Here is a 23,119-nt window from a genome sequence, read left to right as displayed (position 1 = left end):
GATTATTGTCCAAGGCAACGGTACTAGTTCCGAACAAATTGTTCAGATCGATCTACTATAGCTTTGAAACTGATCGATCAAAATCAGGATAAAGACGATATGTACCTGTGAAGGGTAGTATAGCTTTGGTGTAGTCGAAGTTAACGTAGTCGAAGTTAACGTATTTTCTTGTTTTGTACTAACAGTACTTCCGAAAACTATTCGGACAATGTTTCATCATGTTACAACAAAAACAACTCGGTAAGCATGCCTTGAATTTGTACCGTTTTTTTTTCAATTTAAACATAAATTAATTTAAACACGAATAATCCAAGTTTACGTTCAGTCTGAAAATTAGTATCCTTAAGGGGATATTCTAGTCTAGAAATAAAAAAAGCGATTTTTTTTTTCAAAGTTGAACCTATCAAAAAATATGTATGTGTATATATGAGATATAGGAATTTTGCTGAACCGGCATCCAAACTGGTTCGGCCAGCTCGCGAAACTTTAAACACGATTTTTCACCTTCTGCTGGACCGATTTACCTTAAATTTTTAGAGAGTCTTCTTTACAAACTTGTCTATGTGTGGAACTAACCATATACCCAAATTTTTTCCGGTTAAAATTAGAAACAGTCAAAAAAAAAGTGGTACAAAAGTTGGTTTTTTTAGGCATTTATGTAGAACCAGACTTTGGGACATTCTTCTAGATTAATATTTTAATTAGTAAAATATAAATTGCATTTTTTACGACACTTCAAATATTACCTGAAATGTATGTCTCTAGACCAGAATACCCCCTTAAATAAAAATCAAATAAACTTATAAGTTTATAAACATATACAAATATATATTTGTATAAAATATATTGAAATATTTGGAATAAATTATTTTAACAATGTACAACAGAAGAGTTCTTAAGAAAAACAACTGAAATGTGACAACTTCAATATATGTACATATGTATGTACATAAAAATCAATATGATAAGAACTTATGCTAAAAAATGCTTTGAGGTACAAGTACACTGAATTATAAACAAATTGCCGCCATTGCAGCACAGGATTTCGAACATACATACGAGTACATACATACATAGCACTTTAACATATACGAGTATATTGTAAACTTGAGCAAATTCCCTTGGTATTTATTGTTTCAGATTTTCCAGATTAGTTTTGAGCTAAGTAAAACGGCCCCCCACTACGCCATAATGCACCGGGGTTTAGTTACCCTTGAGTTTATTGAACGTTTCTTCAATGGGTGCGAGCACCACAATCAACACCAGCGCCATAACGAAGAGTACAACAACAATAACGTAGGCGGCCAAGAGACCCTTGCGAAAGCCGGCGTACTGCAAGCAAAGAAGTTTAGAAATTAAAAACTTCACAAAAACAAAAGTATATATGCATGTGTGTATACCGGCGCATCCATTTTGCGCTCCATGCGATGCCCATTGCGCATGCCATGATGACCCATGTCGCTCATCTGAAACGCGTTCACATTTTGCGTTTGCTGGCGATCGGCGGAGCAGCCGGCAATCTGCATGCACAAAAAAATCTTTAAAATGAAAACAATGCCGCGGAAAAGAAATGCAGAGACAGTTGCTCAGGTGAATAGAAAAGAGGAAAGTACATTTAATAAATATTCACAAATTCGCTGAACTTACCGAGTAAATCAAATGCACAATCACGTGCACCACAACGAATGCGACAAGTATCCAGTCCATCCACTCGGGCAGTTCGGCTTTGGTCAGTTTTACAGCGAAGAATATCGTAACGACTGCAAGCAGCGCAAACAATTAATATACAAACAAAAAAAGCGCAAATACTTATAATAGTAGAGATTCTTACTCGATAATATGTGCGCCAGATTACCGCCCAACCAATGGGTCCAATTGAAAAGCGGGCGATTTTTTGAATTCGGCGCGGGGCGGAAGAGTGCACCGATCGGTTGAATAAAGCAAATAATGGTAGTTATAGTGCCGAGTATCGCATGTGGATTGCGCTCCCCAGACCATTCGCCGATTTCAACGAATATAATAATGAAGGCAACGACCGTCAGCGACCAGGTGGTGACCATGCAAGCACGATGCCACTAAAATTATTGCATGAAAACTAATCAATTAAAATCTGCAGTTATAAAATTTGCTTATTAAATGTATATATTTATATAATAATAATTCAGTTCGGTTCGAGGATGTCAAAACACTATAAATTGTAGATGAAAAGCACAATTGGCAACATGAGATCTGAGTAATATTTCTAATATACCTACAATTATATATAGACTCAATCACGGACCCGGATTTATTTTCGACAAAGGACTGAGACACCAGTAGGTAGGTGGAGCGGCTGTCTGACGACGCATCTAGACCTTTAAGAGGCCCATTGTGAAACCACCGAGACTAAAATCCCCTCACTCTATGGTCTCCTCTTTGAACCACCTCTTGCTTCTGATCAAGTTCATCAGTACAAAAAGTTTTAACTGTGCAACCTCCTAAACATCGTTAAGAAACCCACGTCCGATAGTTGTGATTATTGTTCCATACAAAGCTTTGCATTCACATAAAAAATGTTTGATAGTCTTCTCTTATTCTGTCTTCCTGACAGCTTCTACTATAGTCAGTATAGGTTTTCCTAGTCTGCTGCCATGTCTGCCAATTAGACAGCGACCTTTTAGCACTCTTACTAGAGTTCTTATGTCATTCCTTTTGAATTTTAATAGTGTACATGTCCGGTCCATATTCCATTTGTGGGCATTGGCAGACTTGTTGAGCAATTTAGGGATTGACTCCACCAAGACTCAGCTAACATATCAAATTGTAGAATGGTGTCTGCTCTGGCTAGTTCATCTGATTCACCAAGAATATCACTGTGTACTGAAACCCATTGCAGGATTATCGTGACATAGGATGTTAGATCTACTAAGAGGTCAAGGCAATATTTCACCATCTTTCACGAAATCATAAGAGACTTTAATGATTCCAAAGCCGCTTGGCTATCTGTATATATAAATGTATTCCTGGTTGTGAGCATACTCTTTGTCAGAACAAGAAGGCTATCTTTAATTGCTTGATCTCCGCTTTGAAGACACTGCATCGGTCTGATAGACGAAAGGTAATTTTGGTATCTAGTTTTGCTGAAAAGACACCACATCCGACTTGATTATCTAGTTTGAACCCATTACGAAAATCCATGATAATGGGTAGAAAAGGGAACTTACTAAGTAGCAACTAATAGGGAGAAGTATCTCAGTCTAAGAACTGACTTCGCTGCCAGTTGCTTACAGAACAGGTGTGTTGGCAGTAAATATAAAATGGCGTTTAGTGCCTGACTTATCGTTGATCTAAGAGGTTCACTGATGCATATACTAGCTGCTCTTTGTATGCTCTCTATACGTCTTGTAGCATCTAAGTATAGTTTACATGAAAGCTTCCTGTCTAAAATTAGTTCCAAGTAGCTTGCTATATTTAATACACCAGTAATAGTCCCTAAAAGAAGAATTAAATACTTCTAGATGGAAAATCTAGATACCCGATCCAACGGCAGATGTGTATAAAAATCGGAAAAAACCCCACATTTATAACAGACCACAGACCATAACCTCGGTACCATTCGCTTAAAGTATTTGGTGAATATTTTATGTCGTTATGTTATACGTTTAGGCGCTATGCTCAACCCTGGTGACAATATGTTATAACATTTTTAATATTACTCACCACAAACCACTGATCCTTTCCACATATCTGTTTACCGACCCAAGTTTGTTTGAAATAACGCGCTAAAATAATACCCAAAGACGTTGTGCCAATCCAGGCTATCACCATGAAAGCACCATGTAAACGCAAGAGCAACGTTGAGGAACCAGAGAGATCCTGTACTATAGCCAAATTTATAGGACTGCCCGAAGGCAAGCGACCAATATCGTGATATCCGACGCTATTTTCTGTCAGCAGAAAGCAAATTTCGGTTAGTAAATAAATGTTAATAATTTTATTGTAAGTTTCAAACCTTTAAGCCCCGATCCACTCGCTACCAAGAGGTGATAGTTATTGTTCAGCAAATCGAAGCTTTTGCCTTGCACTCGAGTAACCACATCTCGTTGCACTTTACAATAGATGATACCGTCCACAACCGACGATTCTAGTAAGCGCGCATTATTCTGGGGCTGAGGACAAACAGGAAAAGGTGTTGAGACTTGGAGAACATAACTCTGTGTTTCATAATCTTACCACATTGGCTCTGCTGGAGGCATAATTTGGAGCACCTGAGGTGTATGACGAATATACATTCACCTGACCATTCTGTGGCACGCATTCTGTCACCAGATCGTCTCCCATTTTAGCATCTTCCGACAGGCCTAGTGCAACGTAAGCAGCACCACCTTTAAAAAAATCGTAAATTTTTAATGGAAAATAGGTTATAAAAAACGGTTCCAGGAAATTCAGCTCGAGACACGTAAGCCTTTGGAGAAATCTCTTGCAAACAATATGCAAGTTTTAGAGGTCAGAAGAATGAGGTCCAGTATTGAGTCCATGTTATAAATGTAGGTACACTGGAAAAGCATTGTTCGGGTCTCAAGTTGTAAATCTAGTTTCTTATATTAGTTAAAAAGTGTTCGATAATATCGTAGTCACTTAAGAAAAGGTGTGAAGCATCTGTTACAATCAAAATTTTGAAAGAGAACTCTAAAAAAATTTTGAATTTAAATAACTTAAAGTTTTGGACATGTGACGCCTTTATTATTCTATGCGTGCGTACAGTAGAGATTAACTAACTCGTCGAATCGGGGCTTCTTCTTCTTGGTCTAATCTCATTGTTAATGAGTCTAAATAGTATGGTGCGTAGTTTATATTATATAGAAGATTGCCAAAGCTAACATCTTCAATTTCAGATCGGGATTGGAGTTTTTTTATGTGTCGATCTTTCTCAATGTTGACCGAAACATTCACAGCACCATCACCATTTACTAATGATAAAGAAATTCTGCGAAATGAGCACAGAAAAATAATATTTCGAGCAAAGTTTTGATATTCGGATTCATAAAATCTACAAAACCCTTAACAATAAGACTATATGACGACAAAAATATAAATTTTCATAACTCACCACTTCCAGTTTTCATTTCAAATTCATACACATCACCGCGCACCATAATCGCTGATATAGCTTTACAGGACTTCGTTGCAATACAGCCATCCGGAAAGCCGAAGCAAGTTTTACTGCGTCCACAGTCAGCATAGATGGGATCCTCCTCTGTTGCTCTCACCTGTGGAACTTCCGTTGGTGGTGTGTAAGCACCCCGTGGTGGCGGTGTTACATAAGGTTTGCGTGTAGTCTGTGGATATGTGTCTGGAGTGTCACGTCGTACAATCTGCACGGGGTCTGATGGTATACCGACCCAGAACGAATCGTAAGCTTGCGCAACAGTAGCGCTGAAATTGACGAGTTAAAAGCGAAGCGTAAATAAATATGTATATAAATTGTAGCATATTTGACCTACTTGAAAACAACTTCACCCAAAAAGTCTACGGGCGAAAGCCATTCTAAGCTTACGGATTGCTTTGCGCCTGGATTTGTGTGCGTAACTGAGTTTCCAACCGAGTTCTCACAGTTCATTAGCTTAGCGCTGCCATCAGATGTTGGATTAAATTGACCGATCTGGAAGAAGTTTGAAAAATATGTGATAATTTATAATACTTTACTTTTTATTGCCCGAATCTCGAAGAATCGAGAAATAATATTATACGAACAAATCACGACTTCGGATCCTAAATAATGCATTTAGTTAGACATTTATTTGATTAAGAAAGAAACTTTCACAGAACCCTTGGAAAACTAAACTAAAAACCAAACTATCCACATTATTACTATCATGTTTGGAATAATGGGAACTTTAGGTCTAACAAATTTTAGTCAGTTTTTGATATTTTTCGAAAATGTATAAAAAAAAACCGTATCATATAGACCACATTTTAGGTATTATAAACAACTTTTTAGAAATAATATAGTATATTTTAGTAATAATATATACAGATATTGGTTCTAGACATTGTAACCTGTGTCAACGAACAGTCGCTGTAAGTCGAGTCTACAGTACCGGAACGGACACCTAACTTTATCCAACCAAGAACTGTCATACTTGAAAATTATTTAACCTTAAAGCGGGCGCGCGATCATTTGTAACGGCAGCGGTCGCGCGTAACCTAAAAGACCTATTGGATATACAAAGATTAAATTAATATCTTTTATTGTTTTATAGTTAGGAACATTATTCATTGTCTAAGGCAATAATTTGTCAAAAAAAAACTTTACTTTATAATATTAAAAAGAAAGAACCTAACTTCCATTTCGATTAGAATGCCAGTTTTAGGAACAAAAAACCTACTAGAATTAGGTGGCCATATTTGTCCCAGCAAAATCTGGGACGGTTTTCTTTAGACTTTAGTCTTCGATTTTTTATTTTATTCACTGAAAATCGCGACATATAATAGGTGAGAGAGCAACACAATTTTATTCAATCCATTCTTTTTTTTTAATTTCCAAGACCGGGACGGCCAAGACGCTTAGCCTTTATATAGTATGTATATACATGCCTCATTCAAACCCAAGATTACAATCTTACAATTAATGGAATATGTCATCAAAAACTAGCAAACGCACTAATAAATACATTCAAATATACATACATAAAGAGAGCGTGTGTAAAGTAAGTATATACATACTTATATGTAGGTAAATGGCTGTGTGTGGTAATCATAAGCATAATTAATTACTTACAATTTGATGCGGCGAGTTGCGATTGCGTGCCTGCACCATGTATCCCCCGAAACTTAAGCCAGGTGGAACGCCGACAATGTCCACACGCATCGTTTGGCCTTGTCCAATTACCGACGACGATGTTTCTATTCGGAATGGTGGCAAAGAATTCCGCGGCGGTATGCCACCACCATGAAATGGCAACATTGTGTCGCACACCGTTTCCGGGGCACCTTGGGGCAAACTCATTGTCGGTGTCCATGAAAGCATTTGCACCGCGATTAGCACCACACTCAACGCCAGCCTGCTTTTTTTATGCGCAAACATCTTATAGGCATATATGGTATACTATATTGACGAGGGTATATGTTTATTTATTGTACAAAATAAGTTTGAGGTGTCGCTCAATCTGGAAATAAAAAAATATATTTTTAATATTGCACATATTTACGGATAGGTGTTTATAAACATTTGAACATCGAGTGATTTAATAAATTACGTAAGTAAAATAGATATTACGTAAATAAAATAGATATATGTATGTGTATAATTGCAAGCGTAATACTTCAGTTGGTATATTTGCGTATTTCTTCAAGTACCTAATTAATTAATAATTATGTACTTAATATGCTTGTAATATAAGTAGCATTCATGAACCTTTTGAAAAATTTAGTTTAGAGTTGAAATCCGGATTACTGTCTGCCAGTCCATCGAACCGTTTGTGTGAGCTGTAACTTGAGTAAAAACTGTGATATCTTGATGGAACTTGGTACACATATTTCTCGGCACCGTAAGACGGTTGATATTGTAGACGTAATCGGACCACAGCCTTAACCTCCACTATAAGATACAAAGCTGTTATTTGGTACAACGAATCACATTAGGGAGGGGCATCTGCAGTTTGAAAATTTTTGAAAAAGTGGGCGTGGCCCCGCCCTATAGTAGGTTTAATGTACTTATCGCCTAAACCGCTAAAGCTACGACAGTGTGGAAATAGATCTATAAATAAATCGTCGGAGACATAAAATCTTACATCCTAAATGGTACAAGAGGGCTTTATTCAAACCGCTGTCAAAATTGAACTTTGGGCGTGACACCGCCCACATTTAGATGAAAACCCATGTCTATTCTGATATTTTTATTTTATAGTGCGAATTCAGACTACAAGCACGGCTACTTCTTAAATACAATTTTAAATTCCATATGATTCTGTCACTTTCCAGTACACAAATCAAGCACCAATGAATATAACGGGATAAAAACTTTGCACGAAGTTTGCCAACTTATGACCAAAAAATGTCCAAATCGAAGCAAAACTATTCAAGCTCCTAGGTACCGAATATGTGGGCCCCAGTTTCTATAGTAAACGTTTTAATAAATATCGCTCAATCTATGAGATATTTTATAGAGATTTAGAGAAAATCCTTTTCTGTTAATAGTTTGCCTGTGTATCAAAATTGAATTTAATCGGATGAATAGTTCCCTTAGTCCTTCCCCATATGCCTACTTGAAAAATGTTCGCACTTCCGGCTGAATTTATACCCCATATATCGGTAAATGTGTAAGTTATCTTAATTAAACTGAGTGACCGGGTAAAAATCTGCATTGTTTCTGTTAATAATATATAGTAAAGCCAAAAATAGATAAAATTGGGTCAATACTACACCTATCAAACTTATACTACATATAATAATTTCCGTTATTCTAACAAACTGAATGGAGTTGGTCTAGACATTGGTTTTGGTTGACGTTTTGCCCATCAAATATTAATTTTAGCCTCCCGGTTAAGTTTATGTTAAGTATATCACATTTGAAGATGATTTTAATATAATTTTCGACGACGGGAAGTAAATATAGTTTTAAAACTAATTGAGTTGAAGACCTAAAATATAACTTAATAAAATACAAAACTTTACCGTAATTCATTCACAATTTCTGAAACCTGAAGGTATTTCCCCTGCTTTGATCCTTGCAAGTTGCTAGAGTATAAAATGTTCGGTTACACCCGAGCTTAGCCCGTCTTTACTTGTTTTATGAAAATTTCAAATTTAGATACATAAAGGGTATTTATTTCGAGAATTCAAATTTTTTGGAAATTTAAAAAAATACAGAAAAATTAAGCATTTATTAAATATTTATGAATTTTGTGAAAAAAATCTACCTACAAAACATAAAGGCAGTTTTTAGAGATTTAAAAAAATTGTCAAATTTTGAAATTTTCTTTTCAATTGAAATACAGAAAAATTAATAAATTGTTGAGTATTTATGAATCTTGTGAAAAACTGCGCTTGCATTACATAAAGAATGGTTTTGGGGGTTTAAAAAATTTAAAAATTTTTAAAATTTCATTTCAATTAAAGCACTAGTGAATAAATGAATTATTAAGTATTTATGACCATTGTGAGAAATCCAGTTTACAATAAGTACAACAGGGTAATATTTTAGGAATACTAATTTTATTTAAAATATTGTAAACCTAGAAAAATTATTTATAACCCTGGCGAGAAATTTTATTTAAAGGTATAGAAATTTTAATTACAAATTTTGACTTCATTAGTTTAAAAAAAAAATGTTAAGATCATCCTATTGGTTCAAATTTGCACCCTTTTTAGCGTTAGAGCTGACTGCCAATCAAGCATTGGCTTGACAACCTCACTAGAAATATTAGTCTAACGATGTAAATTCAGATAACAATTAACAGATTAATTTATTGTTATGTTTCGGACTCTGAAATAAAGATGATTTCACGTTGTTTATGTCATCTTACAACACCCTGCTGATACCAATTAACATTTAGATGATCGATATTGACTTGGTGATCCAAAAAGATGGAAATTATTTCACTGTAGCGTTCATCATACACAGTAACGTGGATCTACCTATTTGCGAAGCAAAATTTTAGCAACTCTCTTCTTATTTTTTTTGTTTTGACAAGCAGCAGTCGCCATTTGTATCAGAGCAAAGTACTTGTATGGAAAACACTTTTTTACGAGATATCTTCAAGAGATCCGGCATGGATTACTGTCTGAGGTAACGTAGCAAACACCGAAGAATTTGCTCGTTTTGGATCACTATAGCATATGTATAGCTGCCATATAAACTGACCGATCAAAATAAAGTTCATGTGAAGAATATTATGTATTTTGGAAGCGTTAACCGAAGTTAACGTTTTTTTTTTGTTCTTTTTTATATATTTTTTTGCAGATTTTTTTTTTTCAAATTTAAAATGCTTTCACAGTAAAATTCTAGAAAGAATATGTTTCTAAAAACTTATGACCTTTGAACTTCTTCGAATAATGATTGTTAGAACATTTAGTTGCCGAAAAAAGTTTTAGGGTTAGGAGCTGGGGAGCTAAAAATTGCAAAGCAATATTATTGACCTTTAATTTATTGACATTTTATTTAATCATACTCCATAGCTGATTCTGACTGACATTGACCTTTCGAGAATTTTGTAGAAAAAGGTCAAAATCAACCACAAGATTTTTTATTGTTTAATCACTTGTATTGTTGAGTGTGTGTTTCGCTATTAAATATATATTATATATCACTTTTGGTTGGTTTGGATTAACACCGGCATAATGCCCCTCAATTTATTGAATAATGTTATTGAACAAATAGAAAACGTACTGAGCAAAATTAGCATAAAATTAATATGCCATAAATAGGCGATAGTGTGGTTTGTGGCTTGAGTATGCGTCACTGTCGTCATAGTGCCTCAAAAAAGTAGCTAACGTAGACATTTATTTTTGCTACTTTCCCAAGAAAAAAAACTATTTTGCTAAAGGAATCGATCACAAATATTAGATATAAATATGTATTAATAATAATAGTAAAAAATATGTAAAGGTTTGAAAAACAGTATTTTCTAAAAGAATTTATATATTAATTTTTTACAATGATTGTTTTTTTTTTCAATTAAAATTCGTTATTTTTAAGTAGTTAGTTGCAAACAATGTTTTATGTAAATTATAATGCATTTTTTATCGCAAAAAGATCACACCTGTATGTAGGCACATACAAACATACATACATACAAGCACCCAACTACTTATATGTATAAGTATAAAAGTCTAATTCATTCTACATTAAGATTTCATAAATTCGTGATCTAATCGTCAGCTTTTACCTTGAAACTTTGTGTGCTGAGACAATGAAATATTTTCAAGATCAAATAATACTCAATTCAGCACATATCCATTCACATCAAACTATAATAAAATGGAATGTTAATCGAGTACAAAGCATTTTGACTTCGCATGCGTACGAAGCTTTTTTTTTAAATTCGAAAGTACGAAATTTTTTATGGATTTTTGAATATATCTGCAAGACATTTTACGCCCTTTAAATGGCCTCTTGTACCGTTTTTTCTGTTATTTTGCTATTTTGCTTTGGTAAGAGCTGTTTTACGAGGTTAGTGTGATAAGTCAGTGACATATGTATTGTCAAAATATATTTCCCAAATTTTCATAATCAAAACAAGCTCAGAAAAAAGTTCACTAAATCAGCAACTGCTTAGTCACCGGTGTGTTTTAATGGATGAATGTATCTTTCAAGATTACGGAACAGCACGAAACCATATTCCGAACATGTTTTAAAAGGTTAGCCCGTTTAAAGCTTTTAAAAAAGGCATAACTCTATTTTACCAAGTAAGTGCAGTGTATCTTAAGTAAAAAAATAATCTATTGTTTGAAAAACTAGACTGTCTTAACCCCTTAAACCACATTCATATTTCCACAGGTCTATACTTCTAACTACATATAGGTACATATATGAGTATCTATGTAAATATGTACATTAAATTATTTTATTTTAAATATATTGATATACATAAATTGATATATGATTGATCAGATTTCTTCTTTCGTTTGTGGTGTAAGGATTATTAAAAGACTAATAAATGGTCAATTCATTTGTCTCAGGTTTCAGGCTCAGGCTTTTAAACCGAATCCGAATCGTTCGAAAAAGATTAAAGATTTTAAAAATATGCCCCGTGATCTCTCTTTAACGACCGAGGAAAGACTACCAGTAAAAAAAATGTTTAGTGCTTGTCGGTACTGAAATCGAACTCAATTCCTACATATGTATGTAGTACTCGAGACGATAGCAAAAAAGGGTTATCGGAGGTGATATTTGTATTAGAGAAAGCATCGGCTTATATTTGGCTATACGGCAAAGTCGATCTTTTTCTAGGTATTGGATCAAATCAAATTTGTTTTAGAGATTGAGTTCTAAGCAAACTAAATAATTTCGCCGCTTTTCGAAGTTAACCTATAAAATCGAAATATTTGCCTTCGAATTTCGAAATTGCGCTTATAAAAATATCAATAGTAGTTATGATATGGACACCATCCACGTGTTCTTTTTATTTATATATATATATATATTATATAAGTTTTGAATGTCGAGTCAGTGTTTTTGAAATATAACACTTTGATGTATTTTGAAGATCAGACTTTGTTTTCTGATATTCTCTTGTTATTAATGAACAACTTTTAGCTGAGCCTCTGCCCGTTAAAAATCGTCTACTTGTAGGTAGTCTGTAGAGGCCTGATATTTGCGATAATGAAATAATTTCCTTCTAGAAAATACTTTTGATCTCTAAATCAAATAAGTATACTTAATTCACGTACAACTTCAAAATTTTTCTCGAAAAAACTGCAAACCGACTTACTTATTTGGAGCTTTTCCAAACATAACCGAAGTAGCAAAGTAATTATAGGTATAATTGTTGTACAGTTGTTTCTCATTCTTCAGTTACTGGTAATTTATTGTAAATCACTCCTGTGATAATTTGGCGTTAACTTAGGTGAAAGTCACTTAACGCCAGCACTTTCATAAGTTTACCAAAACGGTAAGGCAAACACCCATTTCGGCTTCTAAACCATGCGTTAACAGTTATATTTCATATTAACAGTTATCTTAAATGTTATTATGAAAGTTGGCAAATACGAAAGGTCATGTTCATGCAAAGCAATTAAATCCAAATTATGTTTAAATAATTCAGAGATTTTGGAAATATATACATACTTATATATGTATGTGATTTTGACTGCAAATAACAGCTGATAGTTTGAGAGTATGTGGTGATTTACCAGTGGAGAATTTTTGTATTTTTTTCTAACGCTCTTAAAAATGCATGAATTGTAGTAAAATATAAATATAATGTGATTATTACAGAAGGAAAATTAAAAAAATATATTTCTAATCTTTATAACCTGAACAGGGTATATTAAGTTCGCCACGAAGGTTGTAACACCCAGAAGAAAACGTCGGAGACCCTATCAAATAAATACATAAATGATCAGCATCATAAGCTGAGTTGATGTAGTTATGCCCGTCTGTCCGTCCGTCCGTCTGTATTGTATATATACGAACTAGTCTCTCAGTTTTTAAGCTATCAATCTAAAATTTTGCACCTGTCCTTTCTTCACTAAGAAGCTGCTCATTCTGCTGCAATATCGGACCCCTATAGCATATAGCTACCATATTAACTGAACGATCGGAATAAGCTGCTTGCATGGAAACATTTTTTATTTGACGAGGAATTTTCACGAAATTAGATCGGAATCAAGTTCTTGTAAGGAACATTTGTATTTGTGAAGGGTATTATAGCTTCGGTGCAATATAAGTTAACGTTTTTTCTTGTTTTATAATTGTTTTATTTAAAATGATTAATATTATGTTTGCCATTAGGAATTAGTGAGAAAATCGTCACCTCCAAAATCGCAAATATTTAAAACCGTGGTTAAAATTATATTTCGTCGAATTGATGAATCATCAGTAAAGTGGATCTATCTCAATTTAAATAGTTAACAAATGAAATTGCAAACTTTATTGACTTGATTTGAAATAAATTACTAAAATTATGATCAATTGTCTGTTGTCATTAGCGCTTTCATTCGCCTCTCGTTGTTGAATAATATGCGATAAAGTTTTAATAGCACTGTGCAACAAAATTGAGTGTCATTGTCTCGAAGATAAATAAGCGTATCTCAATCGAACGCAAATTAAATTAAGATGAGTTTTCAACTAACTTAACTAGTAGCTTGAGCGAGGTTGTACTCCTATTAGCAGTGTGCGTTATGTTATTTTCGATAAATGAAGGGTCCTACAAGCTTTAAACTACCAACAAACTACTGTTAGAAATTTTGAGTAGCCTATTTATGGCACTTCAGGGGTTTGCTGTTCTAGATAAAATTTGTTTGATGTTAGTGTGGTAGCTGAGATCGAACCCAATTCATGAGTTCAAACTTATGATTCCAAACAAAAACATCAAAAATATCGAACAAAAAGCTTGAGATTTTACTTCAATGAATGTATTTGTTTTCGATGAGTCTTCGTGATAAATTTTTGTAGAATAGTTTTGGGTCTGAGGCTTGAATCCCCCATTTGTATGGAATTATTAAAGTTTCGAAATACCCTCTGGCGGTTACAAGTACATATCTGACATATAATTTAACTTGATATTTCAATCTACTCCTAAGAAAAAATATGACGTATGACGTAAACAAGGCAGATCACTTAGGCCAAATTTTGGACGATTTTTAATTTAATTTGAGTTTTAATTTTTTTGATAGGAGGCAACTCTGTTCAAAAATATGCTTTAATAAAAGTTTTTTAGTATATTTTCTTAGAGAGATTTCTGAAGTTTGACTCGCAAATGTATAATATTTTACGCAGTGCTCCTTTTAACCTGTTTTTAATGGGTGGCAACTTTTTATACCTAATTTAATACCTTCCGAATACATGCCCAAAGCTCTCTTAAACGCTTTATATTTGAACAAGTTTTGTAAAATTTGCATGTAATTTTTTCGATAGATGGCTACTCTATGGCAAAATATGACAAAATTTTTTCTTCTCCACTATACGAAGGGTACATCCACGGAGACCGCACTGCATTCGCTAAACCTAAATATAGAAAAAGCTCTAGAACGTAAAGAATATGATTGTATGTCTTTCTTAACATAAGTGGAACACAATCGTTAACAGTTTAGAAGCATCCCGGATAGAGCCCTCCAACATAACATGGATAGAAGCTCTACTCAGGTGGTGTACTGTCAACACTCCTCTGGGCACTTTAAGCTAACGAGCTCCTGAAAAATTTGAATGGAAAGCAGGCGGTAATTAAGGCAATAATCTCACATCGCAGTACGTTAGAAAATGTTCTTAGAAGCAGGAAGGCAGTATAAGTAGTGGCTACCGAAAAGCGCCTACATATAAAGTAGGTTCGAGGCCACAAAAGAACTCCGATAAACGAAATAGCTGATGAGATTGCCAAAAGTGCCATCCGTCTGGCTACCGAACCAATACAAAAAATACGTAAAAGTCTAAAAAAGATACACAATGAAATTTCCGAAAGGGCTGACAGATGGAACAGAGGAAGATGAAATGTGGAGAAAATGGACATGCAGGATCGCTTTGCTTTCTACTCACACAGTCTCAAATGACCTGCAGGACGGTTGCTGGCCTAATGACAGGTTACAAATTACAGGCATCACATGCGAGCCGGATGGGCTTTAGTAACGACGATACATGCAGAAAGTGCAGGGAAGTTTGTATGAGGGAAACGGTGGAACACCTCATAAGCGTTCGTCCAGCCTTATCTAGCACTCGTCTTAGATATCTAGGAGCATGGCAGTTCAAGGGACTAGATAAAGTATCAAATTTCGATATCAAATCGCTTATAAAGTTCGAAAAATCGTTGACGTTCTGTATGACGAATACTTCAGCTCAAATTAAACTGAAACTCCATCTGGCAGTACTAAGGATCAGTAATTTATTATTTTCGATGTATAGCAACTATATTCCAAATTAAGATTAGATGCAAGCTTTTCGAAATAGTTATCGCTTTTATTGCTCCTTTTACTTGTTTTTTTTTTTTTTTAATATATTGATGTTTGTTTGACACGCCTATGCTAACCATAGAAGACCTCTAAAAAAGAGTTTGAAAGTCCTAAAAAATTCTTGTTTTAAGAAAAAATTGTAATGCAACGGTTTAACTAAGGCAATGAGAAGCCCATGTAAAATGCCCAACCGCAACTGAAAGTAACTCGGTACAAACGTTCTTGAGTTTTGTGAGCAATATTCACTTAGACTGCCTCTTTTTTAGCATAAGTGTCTATCACGTGCATATGTATGTTAAAATGACTATTTATATCTGTGCCATTATCATTTGTCACTTGACTCTGATCTAAAATATTGCCAAGAACCAGATGTCTGGTACAAAAGTACATAGTACAAACATACATACACATACACACATAAATTTAAATAATTGCATTTATGAGTAAAGTTTCACTTTCCCCACCACTTTACCGATATGGTGATGCAAACACTTTAAATACCCGTTACAACAACAATGTAACAGACTCGATTTATAAGCAGCCTAGAAATGCTCGCTTTGTGATCTTTTAATTGAAAAATTCTTTATGAAGAAAGGTCAGCGTATAGTACATATACAAATATGTGATATGATTTAACCACTGTTAATAATGCTTTTTAGATCAGGATAGATAATTTTTGAAAGCCAAAACAAATTATAGTAAATTGAAACCCATTGGAAACAAAAGATAAAATATCACAAATTAAAGGGAAAATAATTTACGAGCGATCTGAGGTCGGGAAGAGGAAGGAAATGGGCGAGATTGAATTGAACACGTCTATTTCTCCCTTTGAGGCTGATAATTTGAAATCACCGATATACCGATATCAGATCAATAAAATTAGCATAAAAAATAATTTTGTTGTTGTTACTCAGATTGATTCCTGCAACCCTACTTTTTGATAGTTTGGATATTTTTTATGTAATTATTATCATATCATAACGATAAGCGTTTTAAGGCACTTGAAAGCACTTTGCACATATTTTGGTACTTAGATATCAAATGGGTTCATAAGTACATAATCTAATCGACAATTGTGCGCATTTTACCGAAACTCAATAAATTATTTTGATACAATTTTCTAAACAGCTTTCTGATAACCAAAAGAGTGGACAAAAAACCCCAAAAACCAAAAGAGCGATGGAAGCCAAATGGAAAAAAGATATGTACGTAATATCCAATAACGTTTTCTTGTCTACAGTCAAATTATAACGAAAAATTCGATTTGACTGAAGTTGAAAATCTATATTGGCAAGGGTAAGGCAACTACATTGGCAAAAACTAAAAAAATTGTTGGTAATCTATGTATTATTGTTCAAAACACACATTTTTTAGTTTAGAAAATAAAACATTAAATAACGGTGCAGGGAAGTTCAGAGCTAGTGATTAACAGATTCGTCGATTTAGTAAGACTGCCAAAGGTTATATCAATCGAAAAAATCTGAAAATATTCTTTACTTTAAAAAAATGGCAAATTTTCAGTATTTTTACTTTTTTAGATCGAGAAAAATGTCTAAATTTCGACCAATTATGACTCAGATAAACAGATAGAACTGAGTTCGAAAAGTTGGACTGAATTTACAACACAATTTGAAATGTACAATAGATTCCAAAAGGCATAATTCAACAATCGACTGCCGATACCTTTATCGATGAAATTTTAACGGCAAGGAAAGACAATTGTTTAATTACCTCAGATGATATTCAAAACAATCGACATTACTTTTTGATTCACAACCGAAGTAGCAAATTTTGTCAAAAATAGAAGTTTGAAGCACTTTTGCGAAATGTAGACCGAGAAACTCTAGTTTCAAGTATTCAACAATTTTAACTTCACTTCCCATTCACTGATGGATTTTAAGAGAAGGTCTATAAAATCAGAATTTCACCCGAAAAATTACCACCGTAAAATAACAACAGTTAAACAAGTAAGAAAGTGCTAAGTTCGGATGTAACCGAACATTTTATACTCTCGCAAAGTCAAACGGTATACTCGTTTAAGATTTCTTTGTGGATCTTGCCGCCTTGTTCTATGTTGACCGATATATTCGGTAGAAGGTCAACTATAGGCACTGGGGTCCACATATTCAGTACCACCTTTGCTAATGAAATATTTTTCCTACAACTTGAGCGTTTAATCGCTTTTTGATGACTCACAGCGTTAAGGCGTGATTTAAGCCATATTATAGCCGAGGTCAGTCAACTTTTGCACTTATACACTTATGTATAAGATATGTACGTGTGCGAGTGTATTGCTCTTAATAGCACAAATTCCGAATCCAGGACATTTTAGTGGCAATTGTCCCTTGCATGCACATAAATTATTTGTGTGGGTGGCGTCATGCATGCATTCATTCTCTTAGCTAACTGTGGGCAACAAGTAAATAGAAAATTTAAAATCGTAATGTGAGGTAATGTTAGAAAAAATTCACTTAACTTAACCTAAGCACACATTTTTTTCACTTTTACAACTCCTTCGACTGGCAGTTAACTTGCAACACGCAGTCTATATTATCAAATGGTAGTCACGCAACTGTAAACTAGGTTAAGTTGACTTGAAATTATTGTTATATAAAAACCGCCCTCAAATTTATTGTGTTTCTGGTCAACGAAGGAAGTATTTGAAAAGGTTAATTTCGGTTGTTCATGAAATATACGTATTATTTGCGTGGCAAATACATACAAGTAGTATAACAAGCTCAAATTTTCGCATGTACAGTAGGTAATCGATACATTTTCTTATAATTTTCAAATATTGTGAACATTAACAACAACATACATAACTATGTTAACATTGGAAAAAATTAAAATAGGTATGACAGCAAGTTTTTTGCGGTAAATATTTACTTTTCATAGACGTAAAGCGCTTTGCAAGCCTAAACAAATGTTTCCTTCAACAATTTTTTAAAATACTTGAATTTTAACATATAACTGTATTTTGAAAATTGTAAGTTAATATGGCATTGAACTTCGAGGGAAGCTTATACTTTTTATTGTAAAATATTAAATTTTTTTTCAATTTTAATTATTTAAAAAATAAATATTTAAAATGAGGAAAAAATAACTTTTTTATTAATAAATTTATTCTTATACATAATTTTAATTATTAATTAAAATATTTTTTGAATAACTTAAATTAATTAAGTTTATACTCTAAAACAACGCTCATACCTAAATATTACTTTTTATTTCAAAAAAAATTTATTTGTTTCAAAAATATATAATCTAAAATATCGATTGTAAATTTTTTTAGTTATTAAGTTTTTGTACTAAAATCTTTTAAATTTGTTATTATACATAAAATAATTTTTATAATGTATTAATTTTATTTTTTATTTTAACGAAAATGTAATTTTCAGTTTTAGCTTTTTTTTTATTTTAATAAAAATATACATATGTATTTTCTGTTTCTTTTGTTTTTGAAACTATTTTTTTATAAGACTTATACAAAATTTAATATATATAAGACTTATAAAAAATGGTTTCAAAAACGAAAGAAGACATGTGTATATTTCCGTTAAAATTAAAAAAAATAAACATAAAATATAAAAACAGTTATTTTATAAATAAAAATGCTTGAGAATAATAATAAATATTATAATATTACCTAAAATTACTTCAGAACTAGATAGTAGCTGTCGATAATATACATATGTATATGTTTTTATTTTCTCAAAATGTCAGTAGATAAAAATGAATTTTAAAAATATGATTTGCTTTTCCTATAGAGAATAGCCATAAATGAAATAGTTGGAAATATATTTTTATTTAATTATTTTTGTGTACACTTTATTCTTCGTTACTTTAAACAAGTACCCACTGTACTTTAATATATGCATTTATAGATTTATATTGTGGCAGGCGTGAGGTGTGTGTATGTGAGTTATACATATACCATTTTAATGTAACAATTTTTATTAAATTTCCAAGGAAAAGCATAATTAAAACTGAATCATGTAAAGTTCTCACTATCTTTTTTATAAAAAAAATTCTCGTCACTTGTGATTTCGCTTTACTCTGTATAATATAAACGTTAAGTTAGGTACATATGTACAATACATATATACTTAAATGTGAATTATTATATATAAACATCATCGAGAATTGATCTTCGCATTGAAACCAGTTTTTAAGCACGAATCTGCAGCAGAATTTGTTGTTTTCCCAGCGGTGTATGAGTCAATGAAAGTGATGCTGGAAAAACCAGTATACTTGTATAAATACATACATACACTTACATATGTAAAAGGAATGCGCATACATACAGACATACATATTTATGTATGTGCACAAAAAGATAACTGCCATATTTACAAACTTTGAAAGTGTTTGACTTTCGCTTTCGTTTTGAACTTCAACTATTTCAGACACTAAGCTGAGGCGAGTAAACGGTTAATTACATTAATCGATTATTTTATTTTATTGAAAAGGGTGAGGTAATTGCCACAATTATATTTTGCATTTAAGACACATTTAAGGTCAAAGTAAACTAATTGAAGCAAAATTTGTTTATACGATGGTCTGAACTTATTTAGATTATTGCATAGATTTATGATTTACTCTCATATAATATAATACATGGATACATACAAGTATATACATATATGTGTTCATACTATGTACGAAATCGCTTATAAAATTGCGCAAAGAATAATAATAATCATAATAGTAATAATAATAATAACAATAATAATAAAAGTAATATTATTAACCGAAATAACAACAACAACAAAAATAATGATATTATTATATATAAAAAAATAATAACAAAACAAATTATGTAATGATAAATTGTTTGGTGATGTTGTTGTAATATCATAAAGACGAATCAAAACAATATAAATACTAAAAGAAAATACAACATGACACGATTTAAAAAATGTATGTAATAACTTCAAAATTTTATATTGTTTCCTTTATTGTTGTTGTTGTAACATAAAACAAATAGTTTCTAACTAAATTTTCATAAATACTGGGCTGATAATAATTCTTATCTGGATATAAAACCGATTCGGTCTCACTTGCAGAGACCACCGACCGCTGTCCTTGGAACGATGTCAAACAAACACGTGTACGAAATTTGTTGTTGTCGCATAATTTTACATAATTTTCAAAAATACGTTGCTTATAGAAAAACCAAAAAAATAAAGTTAACAGCCACCCGAGCTTCACTCCAATAACCGGTACAACAACACTAACCAGAACAGTTTACGAACGCCTCAAAGAAAATATGCGTTCAAATCTTTACACTCTCATGATTTCCAAAAAAAGTGTGACTACCGTTTGTAATATTTTAAATACAACAAAACATATGTACATATAACAAACATATGTAAGTATGTACATAGGTGTATAATGATATATTGGTTAAGGAAGCATTAACCGTCTAATGCATACAATGAAATGATGTTTGATGCAATCAAACGTATGTATGTACAAATAATATATAAATGTATATATGGATGTGTATATGTGTATATTATGTATATGCATACATATGTGCGAGTACGATCGTACAAAAATATTTGTGTGCTAAAAAACAGCAATCCCCTTGATTGTAAAACGAAATGTTTAACAGGTGTTCCATATACTTGTTATTTAGGTGTGTACATACATATACATATACATATGTATGTGTAAATATTTTGTGCAATTTTTTCTTTGTCATTACCGCCAAATTGTTAATTACGTACAAGATGTTGTTGATACACGCCTCGAAACTCGAGTATATGGTGCATGTCCTCATCTACAGTGATTGTCCGATAAAACAAATAAACAATAAATATAAATTTTGTGAAAGCAGCATAATTTTTTTTATTAAACCCTGAACATATTGAGTTTACCAAAAGGAAACGTTGGAGGCCCTATAAAATATATACATATGTATATAAATGATCAGCATGACGCGCTGAGTTCATTTTGCCATGTCCGTCTGTCTATTTATAAAAAAAATGCTGTTATACAAATTTGTCAGTAACACAAACCTGTGACAGTTTCGTCGCGTTAGGAACACTTTAACTACAATTACTATGAAATTGCAAGAAATACAATACATACATATGTATGTACTCAATTCAATAAAAGCTGGCAAGATTGCGCTTTTTTTTAAGTTCCCTAACCTAAATTATTTTTCTTTGCATTCCATATATAAATATATTATATAATTCAAAATTATGCTCACAAAGGTTACGCTCGAGTATAACACATTTCAAGTAAAGCATAAAGAATACTTAAACAAAGCTTGCAATGGGCGATCACTGTATCGGTATGAGAATATGGTACAAAGGGAGTGAGAGTAGTTAAAACTCTCTGACAAGTCGAGATCGCACGATGTTGTCACAAAGATTGTTGATGTTGCTGACTTCGAGAAGTGAGAAAGAGTTTTAAACCAGTTTATTCAACAAACATACTGTACTGCTAATATGAATATGTACATAAATGTGTATGTTTTGTCGTGTATGTATGTAACTCAGACAACTGAGCGTTTTTTATCTTAAATGTAATGCACATTGGGTTAATCTTATGACTAATTTATATAGATTAGTTCAAAAATTCTGGGATTACCACTGAAACAGGCAGATAGTGTGACGTCACGGCTTACAAAATAATACACCTAAATACATATATATGTATATGTGTATGACTGCCCAGATCAACTAATGTCTTTACAATTGAATTATAATCGCAAATGACCCTAATACACACTTTGCATACCTAAACACCGAGGGCGTGGTAAAGCTTTGATACGTTCAAGAATTTTCAAAAAAAAAATGAATTAAAAATATTTTTAACTACGTGTTTTTAGCGCATAATAATAGCTATTTGGGTTTTTTGATGATTTTTTTTTAATAAAGCACAAATTAGCTTTAAATATTTGCTGGCACTTTAAACACTTTTGCACTTTAACATTTAATTTAGTACATAGCTTCCATAAAAAAAAAAAAATAATAATAATCAACTTTATTAGGTTACGCACTTGCCAATGTTAAGTTTATATATTCACAAGGTATGTCACTACTTTTCAACTGGCTCAACCACTCGCGAAGCGAAACTACCACAAACTGAAGACAACTCCAAGTGGTCCGAGCCGCTCTAACTGACAATATGACCGCAAATCAAACTTGCTAGTGACTGTGAATGTAAGTGTCGTTGTCGTTTTAACGTTGATGTGTATTTTTGTATGCGCTTGCTAACAACAATCATACGCGGCTAATAGTATATACATATATAAATACCAATGTATGAATGTATGTATAGAGGTATGTACAGGTGCGTATAAGTATGTGCATACTAGTATATTCAAGAAAAGCTTATTCAGTCATACTTTTAAGAACTTTTGAAACACATATGTTTGCCTGAATGCCTAGAATGTGTACTTACTCTTTATAAACATTATTATAGTATTGTCAATTATTTTTAATATAAACAATCATAACAATAGTTCTATTTACACGTTTGCCATTATTATGCTATTAAAGCAACAGCTAAGCTAGCA

General features: G+C 32.7%; 1 protein-coding gene across 4 annotated transcripts; it reads right to left on the bottom strand.

The window, feature by feature from the left end:
• Positions 1–800: 800 nt before the first annotated feature.
• LOC106619621 (putative ferric-chelate reductase 1 homolog) lies at positions 801–22,751 on the bottom strand. Of its 4 annotated transcripts, none has more exons than XM_014237804.3 (11): positions 22,601–22,751; positions 6,761–7,148; positions 5,484–5,641; positions 5,090–5,415; positions 4,213–4,364; positions 3,992–4,148; positions 3,700–3,926; positions 1,832–2,075; positions 1,648–1,760; positions 1,401–1,538; positions 801–1,332 (listed from the first exon to the last, which is right to left on the bottom strand). In XM_014237804.3, the coding sequence occupies exons 2-11, from the start codon at positions 7,064–7,066 to the stop codon at positions 1,204–1,206; spliced, it is 1,950 nt and encodes a 649-aa protein (XP_014093279.2). In that variant the 5' UTR covers positions 7,067–7,148; positions 22,601–22,751; the 3' UTR covers positions 801–1,203. The 4 variants fall into 4 exon arrangements, with proteins under 4 accessions (XP_014093279.2, XP_014093280.2, XP_036233583.2 ...); XM_014237805.3 differs by having other exon boundaries at positions 1,401–1,520; XM_036377690.2 differs by having other exon boundaries at positions 22,605–22,721.
• Between the last annotated feature and the right edge of the window lie 368 nt (positions 22,752–23,119).

Source organism: Bactrocera oleae, chromosome 4, assembly GCF_042242935.1.
Source record: "Bactrocera oleae isolate idBacOlea1 chromosome 4, idBacOlea1, whole genome shotgun sequence".
In the NCBI taxonomy this organism is placed as follows: domain Eukaryota; kingdom Metazoa; phylum Arthropoda; class Insecta; order Diptera; family Tephritidae; genus Bactrocera; species Bactrocera oleae.
This window is presented reverse-complemented; position numbering and strand designations above follow the sequence as displayed.